The sequence below is a fragment of the Anguilla anguilla genome, chromosome 13 (assembly GCF_013347855.1).
Source record: "Anguilla anguilla isolate fAngAng1 chromosome 13, fAngAng1.pri, whole genome shotgun sequence".
Classification (NCBI taxonomy): Eukaryota; Metazoa; Chordata; class Actinopteri; order Anguilliformes; family Anguillidae; genus Anguilla; species Anguilla anguilla.
In genome coordinates, this window is record NC_049213.1 from 19,930,546 (window position 1) to 19,942,588 (window position 12,043).

Genomic DNA, 12,043 nt, shown 5'->3' on the forward strand with positions numbered 1-12,043 from the left:
GTCAGCTACCATGTTGAACATTTGAGTAAGTTGTGCAAAAACATAAAGCATTAAATGAATAATGACAACCACAGGCTCTGAAAACCAGGTTTGTTGGACCTTTAATGACCACAGTAAGTCAGGACCTTGATTTTGAACAGTCATTGGAAAGGACAGCATGCTCTACAGCATAGTGCCCCCATCACTTCAATGGGGCATTGAATTTTAGTTGGTCCAGAGGGAAGAGTGTCCCCTACTGGCTCACCAACACCTCTTCCAGCACCTACTTTATTTTCACAGATGGTCTCTCAATCAAGTACTAACAAGCTCACACTTGCTTTGCATCGGCATGTGAAGCAAACAGTAGGGCTGGCTATAACCAGAAGACAGCTTTGCAACCATTTTGCTTCCTTTAACTGGTGATTACAGCCATGTCTGAAAATCAGTGTTAAAATCAATTTTAATGTCACATGGCAGTTTTGAGGAATATTTGCAATTAGAAAAAGTTGATGTAAAAAAAAAAAAAAAAAAACGCTAAACAAGATTAATTCGTCCATACATGGTATTTATTTGTATTCTTTATTCAGTAATTTATTGTCTTCTTTACTCCACTCAATCCACCTTTGTCTTTTTTACATTGTTAATCATTCACCCATGTCTTTTTTCTTTTACAAAAACAAGGAAGGGCACACCACTGATAGTCATACTTCCACAACACATGGCTCACTGAACAGATTGTCCAAGCACAATAAAATCTAAACTGAAGTCAACCTGCAGACATTCAAGGAAACGGTTAATGTGACAGAAAAACAGCCATTTTAGAGTTAAATGTGAACAACATTTTAAGCTATTTACCCACAATTCACCCAGATAGTACTGTATAGCCGACTACAGACTAAATTTGCACCATTACAGCCACAAGAAATCTAATTCTATTAGCATTGCTGTTTATACGGTTTTACACAAATATGAACTGAAATAGATATTTTTCTGAAATACCATTACAAGTAAAAATATATGCCTCTGTGTGAATCTACAGACATGAAAATCAATCTGAACTTCAAGTAGTAGCCCTGCTTTGTAAAGTGAATTCTAGTGCAATCAAAGACCAACATATACACAAAATCAAGAAGCCTTTTCTTAATTTAGGTTCATAATATTTTATATGACCATCTTAGTTGTCACATAAACGTCCAATCCAATTGGACCTTTTTGGCAAAAACAAAAAAAGCAAGCAAACAGGAACACTGGGTCATTGTGCATCTGACAACTTCCTGGGATTGTTTCAACATCCTGCAATGACATCAGTTTTTGAAATGAGAAACTTAATATTATGTTTCAAGAAACAACAGGGCTGTTGAACTGATTAACTTAAAAAACAAATCAGACAATGAATGTTCCCATAACTACAATCAAATAATTATTACAAAAAACTACAACAGCAAAAGCTTTGTCATAAACACTCATAAACTTTCAAAACGTCACCATTCTCATAATCATAATTATACCTATAATCCTCCTTTTGGAGCATCCCTTTAGTTTTCTGATCAATGAAACACAAAGATCATTAACATTAGGCACCAGAAACATGCATCTTGCCCCCAAAGCTGAGTCAACAAACACACGCTGGAGTTACTAAGCTCACGGAGGGCTTTGTGATGGGGATACGCGTAAACGTGAGGTGTTGTGAGGGAGAAGCTACGGCAGCACATGACCCTGGCTTTCAGTCACAGACAACAGGCAGCTGTGCCATTGCACAAACCTGACACTGAACTGTTGGCTTTCTCTATTCGTGTGCTCTGTACAGCAGTGAGATTGTGGAGGAAAATGTTCATCTGGCGCCATGCCCTCTCACTTTGCTCGCTTTGGCAGCTATCTCTGACAGAACGAAGGTAGTTACAGACAGACTCCTCCCGTGTATGTGATCGGAGGGAGTTACAATCAGTGTGAGAAAAACAACAACCATAGAGGTGTCCGTCAGTCCCACTGAGGGCTGAAGCTGAAGGGTCAGGGTTCAGAGAATGGGAGAGAGGGGCCAGTTCATATGGGAGTTATCCCTCTGTGTGTGTGTGTGTGTGTATGTGCGTGTATTTATACATATGTGTGTGTCACGGTGTGATTATGTACATGTGTCTGTGCATGTGCTCAGTATATGTCTGCAAATGTGCATGTGTAATGTGGAGGGAGGAGAGTTTTGGCCTTAGGGTGGAAGGTGTCTCAGATCTCAGTCCCGCCCCTCCCACTGACGGGGCCACACCCGGCCGCGCCCACACGGCGCAGGGAGTGCAGGGCGAGGGCGCAGCAGCCGCGCAAGAGGGAGCCAATGTTGTACACGGGCTGGCCCTGCCTCCTTGGCCCACGGCACAGCCAGGCCACGGCCGGCACCACCGGCACTGCCACCGCCAGCAGGTCCATCAGGAAGTGGCGGCTCCAGTAGCTCTTCTGCGGGGGCGAAGCCTCCAGTCCACCCTCCGCCCCTGACTCTGCCCCCGCCCCTGCCCCTTCCTGCACCCCTTCCTCCTCCTCCGCTGCCTCCGCCACCGTCACCCTGCAGTGCTCCTCGGGGGGTCCCCCTCCTTTGGGCTGGCAGGTTTGGGGCGGGTCCTGAGCCACAGGGGGTAGGTCCACTGTGCAGGAGTCTGGAGGTGTGGTCGGTGGGGCAACCCCTTCGATAGCGGCGGTCGCTGTGGTGACGGTGTCCAGGTCTTCGCCCTCCTCAGAGATCCAGGTGGAGGACGGGCTGCAGGACTGGGATTTGGTGTGGGCGTGGCAGGGCGGCGGCAGGGCGTGGTCCGTCTGGATGGCGCGCTCGCACAGGTGGTGCAGGTACAGCTGCTGGCGGGAGAGGCAGGGCTGGCTGCTGCTGCTGGCCTGGCCCACCTGCTCCGCCCGCAGCGCCGCCTGCTCGCAGGTGCACAGCTTCTCGTAGGTGAAGGAGCGGGGCAGGGGCGCGTAGGGGTCCAGGGATGAGGGCGACGGCGGGCCCTCGTACAGCAGCGCCTCCAGCAGCAGGTCGGCCCGGCTGTCCCCGCAGGCAAAGCCGCTGTCCTGGGTCTCCTCCCCGCTCAGGCCCGGCTCCAGCCCGGTGCCGGCCGGGTCCAGCAGCGCCTCGTGGCTCAGCTTGGTGTAGGTGGAGCTGCGGGTGAGCGAGCGGGCCGGGGAGCCCCCCCAGGACCGGGACCCCCCGGGCCCCGGCGGGGCTCCGCCCCCCTGCTGGTCCTCCAGCCCGCGCAGCAGGCAGTCCAGCCTGCAGCTCTGGGCGTCAGCGTCCTGCAGGTGCTGCTGGGCCAGGCCCAGTCCCGCCTCCCTACCGCCCAGGTTGGTCCGCACCACGTCCACCACCTGCTTCAGCTGCTGGATCTCCCTCCGGGCATCCTTCAGGGCGAGCTGCGCCTCCACGCGGTGGCACTCCTCCTCGATCCAGTCCTCCTGCATGCGGGACAGCTGTGTGCGCAGCTCCTCAATCTCAGAGTCCCTGCCAGGGGCGGGGTAGGGGGTGGGGTTACGCACCTCATTTTCCCGTCATGGAGCTACTGCCTCCCACAGCCAGAGCTCAGTTAAATCACTGTGTTCACTATTATATTCACTTCTGAATGTACTGTATTACATTCAGTGCATTAACCGTATAATGCATGAACTGCTACTTTAGAAAATATATATTAAAAAATTACTATTACTATTAATATTGGTCTATTAAAATTCTTAACAATCAACAGTAAGTTTAAATTTTTCAATATGCCACCAAAAGTCTGCATGTATTGTAAAGGTAATTTTTGCAGTATTTATAGTAGCATTAAAATATAATGGTTGCCATAGCACACAGAGATCACAGTGCAAGCCTAAGCAAAGGATGGGCGTGGTCAGCACCTCACCTGTCCTGCAGCCTCTCCATGTTCTCCTTGAGCCGGGCGCGCAGGTGGCGGATACACACCTCCTTCTGCTGCAGGGGGGTCAGGTACTGCTCCGGGGGGGGCGGCCGGATCCCGTGGTTATCACCGCAGGAGGTGTACTTCACGTTACGCCTGGGGGGGAGGTGGATACACCTTCATCAGTGCACACCAGAGGAGCCAAGCCAGAGCAGCAAACCAGAGAAAGCACACCAGATCAGCTATTTCTGAGTGGGTGGTGTTGGTCTCTGCTATATTCAGATATATGGTATTATGTATCTGCGCTCAATGAGTCATTTCTGTATGTTTCTGTATGTCTGGATGTTTGTCTTACCTGTGTGTGAAGTGGGAGGCTCCCTGTGAATGTGGTCTGGTTAAAGAGACATGTCTAACCTGGGTGTGGTTGGGTATGACCTGGCTGTAGGGCTGCCATCGCTGCCTTTGCAGGAGCCAGAGGTGCTGCTGCAGATAGACGCACTGCCATAGGGATCCCTGCTGCTGCATGGGGGAGCTGTCCGTCTAGAGCAGAGACAGCAGGGGAACACTCTCATGATCACAGGGCAATGCTGTCACTGTTACAGGGCAACACTGCCACTTCAACAGGGCAGTGCTGTTACTACGACCGGGTATCAGTGTCACTAACAGGGCCTCTAGTATGCCTGCCCTTCTCCCAAGAATCCAGTCTGCTACTTCTAACCCATGCAACCTGTTTTCCATATTCTCCTGTCTCCTTCCCTACCCCTCTTGACTGGTGTCCCACAGGGTTCTGTGTTTGGTCCTCTCCTCTTCTCTCTTTGCACTTAATCACTTTGTCTAGTTATCTCTGCTCATGGCATGTCATATCATTGCTAGGCTGATGACACTGCTATTTTTTCTCATTTTCTCCATCCGAAACCTAAGATCAGGCACGTATGTCAGCATTGCTTGCTAACATGGGCAGCTGAATGCCCACCCACCAAGTTGCTTTGACTAAAACAATCTGCCAAATGACTAAATTGTAATTATAAATTGCAAGACAACATGGCCACTATAAGAGGGCAACAATGTTTGTGGAATTAGGTGGATTTAGAGTGGAATGAGGGAAGCAGGGAGAGAAAGTGAGATACATATAAGAGACAGGACAATGAAGGGAGGGAAAGAAAGGGGGAGAGACAGATATATAGATAGTAGTTTGAGAGACAGAGTGATATAAGGGGAAGGGGGAGACAGAAAGAGAGACGGAGTGATGCTAACCTCCTATGTCTCTCCGGCGATTGGTGAGGCATGTGTCCATGACTTGGGCGCATCGAGACCATGTAGCCTGTCTCCATGGGAACGCAGTCTAGCTCTATAAACCTGCAGTAGTCAAAACTGACCAGACACAGGAAACCATGAAACACAGTGAACACAAGAGTAAGGCTTAGCGATGGAGACTTATCCTGGTAACTCACAGAATGACCCAAAACCCAAGACTGAGGAGCGCTTTTGATCTTTTAGCTCATCTTATATGAACAGGACCAGACTGGTGTTTCATCATTCTGAATATTCTGTTCATTGAATGTGTTAAAAGCTCAAAAGCTGTGTGTGCTGCAGGAATTACTGTACGCCATGTCACAACTGTACTTCAATCATCAGTAAAGTACTCAAGTACTTACTACAGAATCAGTGCAAATCTCCCCCTCCCACTGTACTTTGGTCTGCACCAAACCAGCCATCATTAATTGGGATGATAATTTAAGCCTCCTTAGGACAGTGGAAACAGTGATTAAACTCATGGTTAACTTGTGATTAAACTTGTACTTGAGCTGAGGATTGCAAAGAATGGGGTAATCTCCAGCATCCGTTCTTCAGGGACAGGCCGGAAAAAGAAGGGCTCATAGGAAATTTAGCTCACAGGATGTGGGAGATTCACAAGAATTCACAGGAAGTGGGAGTCGGAAATATGAACTGACAGGAAGTAGAACTCACAGAGTACTGCTAGTAGATCAGACAGACTGAGTGAGTTCTGAAAGAAAAACCCCTGAAAAGACATTACCAAAAAAAAGTAAAAGAGAAATAGAAGTGAGAGGGTGAAGTGATTAATGAGAGAGAACAGAAATAATGAGAGAGAGAAAGAAGAGTGGGGTATGAAGGCACACCTGTGGGATCCTGAAGAGGCCTTCTGGGTAACAGGAGCAGACATGAGGGCAGACTGTCGCTCTCCTTTTCTCTTCACTGTGAGGAGTTCAACAGGAGCCAGCCTAAACATCACACACACACACACACAAACAAACACACACACACCATTTTTCATGGCTAAAGTTGCAAAGACATATAACCAATACCATTTTCTGCACTATAGTGGAATAATAGAAAACAAATGTGCTCCCTAGAACCCTGAAAGAACACAGAACCAGTAGTCTACATCAGCCTAGGCATCTCTACACTAGTCCACATTCAGTTACTGTGTGTTCATTTTTATTTCTTTAAGGATTGCTTTTCTTTTTAAAATTCTCAACCTGTTCAAAATATTTTGAAGATAAAAATTTTAAAAAAAGATTTTTGATTTAACAGCCCACATGGGTTCTGATGACTGAAAATCGACAAATTGTTCACATCTCTAGTGAGTGATAGAGGTCTGTGAGTGGTAGAGGTGTGCGATAGAGGTGTGTGAAATATCCAAATGTGTGAGTGGTAGAGGTGTGAGTGATGGAGGTGTGTGACAGAGCTGTGTGAGCAATGGAGGTAAAGGAATAACAGGAGGACATCCTAAAGACATTGCTGCAGTTATGAGTCATCATTCCCACATGAACTCTTATGCAACAGCAACCAGGCCAAGCTGTAATCAGTCAATGTGCTTCGCTATCTCTCTCTCACACACACTCTCTCACGCTCTCGCTCTCTCTCACACACACACACTCTCTCTCACACTCTCACTCTCTCTCTCACGCTCTCCCTCTCTCACACACACTCTCTCTCACACTCTCACTCACGCTCTCTCTCGCTCTCTCTCTCACACACACACACTCACGCTCTCGCTCTCTCTCTCTCTCTCTCACACACACTCTCTCACGCTCTCGCTCTCTCTCACACACACACACACTCACTCTCTCTCTCACGCTCTCTATCGCTCTCTCTCTCTCACACACACACACTCACGCTCTCGCTCTCTCTTTCTCACACACACACACTCTCTCTCTCTCTCAAGCTCTTGCTCTCTCTCTCTCACACACACTCTCTCTCTCTCTCTCTCTCTGAGTATGACAAAGGTCTGTTTAGCACCAGCATCAGACAGTTCATAACCCCCCCCCCCCCAACATCACCAGACTAGAACAGCCCCGTCCCCCCATGTTCCTACACACTGAGCCTTCCCCAGGTTCAATAATGTGGCTCTACTTCCCAGCATGTAACATGCTTATTACCCCTTTGAAGAGTAGGTTTTTGGAATGTTTTTCAAAATTAATCAGTGATCTAGAACTCCATTGCTTTCAATTACCAGTAGTGATTGTTACATCAGCATTACAATGTCCAGTTACAAACATTCTAATCAGATATTTGTAATCTTACACATTGAAAAGTTAATACAGTGATTCACAACTGTTTTTAAGCTAAATCTAATGTTTGTTTGTAAAAAGCCACAATCGATTTTGCATCTCCTTTCCTCCCTCAATATACTCCTACCCATGGCCCTCAGCTCCAGAGTCCTGTGCTCTAACCCCTACTCCACACTGCTGCCCTCAGGTACAGAGTCCTGTGCTCTGACCCCTACTCCACACTGCTGCCCTCAGATCCAGAGTCCTGTGCTCTGACCCCTACTCCACACTGCTGCCCTCAGGTCCAGAGTCCTGTGCTCTAACCCCTACTCCACACTGCTGCCCTCAGATCCAGAGTCCTGTGCTCTGACCCCTACTCCACACTGCTGCCCTCAGGCCCAGAGTCCTGTGCTCTGACCCCTACTCCACACTGCTGCCCTCAGATCCAGAGTCCTGTGCTCTGACCCCTACTCCACACTGCTGCCCTCAGGCCCAGAGTCCTGTGCTCTAACCCCTACTCCACACTGCTGCCCTCAGGTCCAGAGTCCTGTGCTCTGACCCCTATTCCACACTGCTGCCCTCAGATCCAGAGTCCTGTGCTCTGACCCCTACTCCACACTGCTGCCCTCAGGTCTGTAGTCCAGTGCTCAGCAGCACTATTACCAATGTCATCCTCATCATCATGACAGATAACAGAGTGCATGTGCTTGCACATGTGATTCCAGTCCAGACTCCATCAGCTCATTTCCTTTCACTAGGCATCCTTGCTCCCTGTTCCATTTCTTAAGAGAAAAAAGTAAAGACCGCAACTCACCAAACTGTATAAGAAGCAGAACACGACAAAACAAAAACAATGAAAGCCCCGAAAGAGAGGTTTTTGTGCAAGCAGCACATGCCAACGTCAGCCCATCACTCAGTACTGTGAGAAAAAGGCCTGTACTGTAAGTACAAAAAACAGGCCCGCACAGAGAACAATCAGCAAACACAGAACAAGGAAAACACACATGCAATCTCTCTCACAAACACAGACTCATGAATATGTAAATTTACAAAATATAAACATATGTCAGAAACATACAGTAGCAACCTTCATAAAATTGACCAGATATACGTCATAACCTTGATAAAATTGACTTCATATAGGCTGAGATAGCTATAGAAACCTCTATGAAAGCATACACAAGAACAGGTAAAAGCCCCGCATGTTAGCTGCAGAGATCTGACAATAGGCAGATGCACAGAAAGACCTGCCATTGAACCCAAGATGCACGCTTTAACATTGGACTGTGTACCACCCCCCCAACTGACTCATGGCCAACAACTGTAATTACATGGAGCTGAATAAGAGATTTTCCATCATGCACCACCCTGTCCCTGATGACAGAGGACTCGTTTACAGTATGCTGCACAGTCAGGGGAAATATCTTTGTGAGTTCAACCCAGGACAACACCACAGAAAAGCACAGCAAAGCTAGAGTATAGCCCGGTTACAGCCAAACACAGTGTAGGAAAAGTACAACTGCACAGTCTCTCTCTCTCTCTCTCTCACACACACACACACACACAAACTATTTACTTGACTGATTGTCTGATATGTGAGCAGGATTGATAAAGTATAGCAATACAAATTGTTTTGCTTACAGCAATATGTCACAGAAGATGATTAATGGATAGTTAATGAAGGTAGTCTATGGGTGTGTGAAAGAGATCTCACACTTACAGCAATGAGCAGGATGGCCACAGACAAACAGACAGAAAGAATTCAACAGAATAATCACCTTACCCAAAGTGTGAGTATGAGTCAAAGGAAGACACTTCATGTGCAGCTCAACAGGAGGACTTGGAGACATCCAATTGACCAGACTATGAGACGTGGACATGAGACATGCACAACAATGAGATGTGGATCCGTACCAACTGAACCCAGGGAGGTGCTGCCGCCAATTATGCATCATCTTGCGGGGCCACTGGCTGCAATGGCTCTGGCATGGTCAGGATTAAATCACAGATTTCTTACACCAACAACTTCTGACAGCAAGAATGGATCAAGAGCCAGATGCCTTCCAGAACAAATAACTGCAGAAGGGACTCAAACCAAGAACTGCAGATAATGCCTGCAGGGGGACTCAAACAAAGAACTGCAGATAATGCCTGCAGGGGGATTCAATCCCAGGGGAACGGGGCATAAAGCAGAGGGACAAACAAAGGCAGAAGAACAGGGAAACTAACCACCTGAGCTCCTGCAGGCGGTTAGAGGTGTGGCACTCCCTCTACTGAGTCCACCTGGCATGGTTAAATTTAATACTCATTCATGGGAATAAAGCAACATCCCACCAGGGAATCAAATCCAGTTGTATGGCTATGAGTAATGTTCATTAACCACTACACCACACTGCCACTCAGGCATGGGTGTGAAGGTGCTGGTGGGTTAGAAGGCCGGAGGTGTATCTTTGTTCAAGATAGAAGGATACTTGTGTCCTCCAATCGTGTTCCTCTTGCACTTTCATGTTACACATCTCCATCCAGCACTTATACTGCACTTGTATTGTTATCTTGATGTTGTAGTTCATCGTCATGCCTCCTAGTTTGACTTACCATAACTTTCTGACCCAGCCTATGCTTACTGCGTGAACTGGACTTGATGTTCATGGCTATGTTACATAATGAGTATTGTACCTTATCAAACTTGTGTTTCGTAGTTGTTCCAATGACCTTCGATATGCAGTTATTGTACTTTGCTTTGGATAAAAGCATCTGCCAAATAAATGGAGAGGTGCACTTGGATAAATGTAATGCACTGTAATGTAATATGTGGGTAGAATGTGATGGTGTGTGTCTCAACAGGTGAGACACAAGCCCAACTCACACTCTTAAGCACTGAAACCAGCAGTCTACAAACCACTCTCCTCCTCAAAATGCAAGCACACCCAAGCCACCCTACTCATACAGAATGTTCACAGAGCTCAGAGTGTACTGGTGCAATCCCAGTGAAAACCCCCACCTCTTGTCCAAAGAATCATCCATCACTTCACCTTACCTTCACCCAAACCTAACCCACTCCCCAGAGAGTAGAATACATCATCTCTTGTACCATACAATTATCACCAAGAACTACACAACAACATGACATCAAAAACTACGGTTACTACTACTACTACTACTACTACTAATAATAATAATAATAATAAAATAAGCAGCAACAACAAAAAAAATATTATTATTATTATTATTATTATTATTATTATTATATCTGTGTATTCCTAACATGATCATGATTTGCAATAATACAGACAAATGTGAAAAGACTAATGTAGAAGAATCCCAGGAGGAGAAACTGAAGGATGATGAAGGAGACTGACAGAGAAAGACAACATGCTGTGAGGGTGATGGTTAAGTCTCCATGGAAACACGGGCAGTCTATCACCAGAATAGCTGAGCCACAGGTGTATTTTTTCTTTAAATCATGATTAGCACTGTAGAACGTATGTGCAAACGGCATGTGATTGAAAACGATGAAACACAAGACCACATGTCCCTTGATGTGATTAGATCGGTAGCGCACATAGCGGGGGGAAATCTTTGCTACAGTAGCTGGAAATCCAAGGCAAATTTCTAAACAGATATTCAGAATTCGAACATTTTCATGCATTGGTTTGTCTGACATTGTGCAGTCGATTTGATTACGCTGTTGTGGCATGTTGACCACATTTAAGAGTTCGCAAACAATTATCCTATCGCACCTTACAAGAAGTAGCCGAACGTAGCTTAATATCAACACGTAGCTACACTTCATCTGCGGTAAATTCTGTGCGCCGATCATACTCAATGTTCATAACGGGTTAACTACAAGCCATACGGCGCTGGCAACCGATAGACAGTGCCCTGATTTTGTAAACGACTTATCTACATCATACTGAAAATAATGTGTTCCTGTGACCTTTCCGTAACACTAAAAAACGTTTGTGCACGTATATGAGTGGTCGTATGTCAGGCTCACCTCAACCGCGAGATATCACCAAACAGGGTGCGTTTGCTAGTGGCGACAGCGCAGCATCCTCAGTCATCGCTGCAGAAACCACAACGGAAGGGACGGGATGCAACACAGCAAGCAGTAAACGTAGGCTACATTCTAATTGGAAAGCAAATGCACAAGTAACCATATGTATTTATACTGTTGTGCCCGTGTGCTACTGTTGAGCGGCGTACTCTATCTTTCCGCCTTTGCAAAAAAAATTTCCATTAGTACCCGAATCTCTTGGAGATTGAGCAGAAGCTCCGTATAGGTACCCTAAATAGCCATAGCAGGAGAAAAAGGAACATACGTTCCTTGTCATATCGGAATTTCCTCAATATTTGTAGAGGTGGGATGAAACAACAAGATGGAGTAGCTGCCTAGAGAGACAATATAAAATTAAAGCCAGATTTTACCGGCACCCCCCACTGTTCCATGGTTTAGCAGACTCCCGTTTTGTGGAGTGAGTCCGCCGATGCTCCGCAGTGCGGTCACAGGACCGATAGGCTCGTTCGTGCACAGGCTGCAAAAGATGAGCTTGTGTCGATGAAGGCAAAGCGCTTGCAGATTGCATCCGTGTCAATAAATTCGCAAGGGGGCAGTGTTTTTGCGCCGCGAGCGGGGCACCATAGAAATTGGTGTGTCAGTGTTTTCGTCTCGTTTTTTGACAGCTG

The 12,043-nt window shown here is 46.7% G+C and overlaps 1 protein-coding gene across 4 annotated transcripts; it reads right to left on the minus strand.

Moving 5' to 3' along the window:
• Positions 1–523: 523 nt before the first annotated feature.
• Positions 524–11,958, minus strand: LOC118211258 (syntaphilin-like). 4 transcript variants are annotated; one of them, XM_035388334.1, is made up of 7 exons: positions 11,786–11,927; positions 11,355–11,423; positions 5,984–6,085; positions 5,100–5,216; positions 4,260–4,385; positions 3,852–4,001; positions 524–3,454 (listed from the first exon to the last, which is right to left on the minus strand). In XM_035388334.1, the coding sequence occupies exons 3-7, from the start codon at positions 6,025–6,027 to the stop codon at positions 2,197–2,199; spliced, it is 1,695 nt and encodes a 564-aa protein (XP_035244225.1). In that variant the 5' UTR covers positions 6,028–6,085; positions 11,355–11,423; positions 11,786–11,927; the 3' UTR covers positions 524–2,196. The 4 variants fall into 4 exon arrangements, with proteins under 4 accessions (XP_035244225.1, XP_035244226.1, XP_035244228.1 ...); XM_035388335.1 differs by having other exon boundaries at positions 11,355–11,486; positions 11,786–11,918; XM_035388337.1 differs by lacking the exon at positions 11,355–11,423 and adding an exon at positions 5,814–5,865 and having other exon boundaries at positions 11,786–11,808.
• Positions 11,959–12,043: the final 85 nt, after the last annotated feature.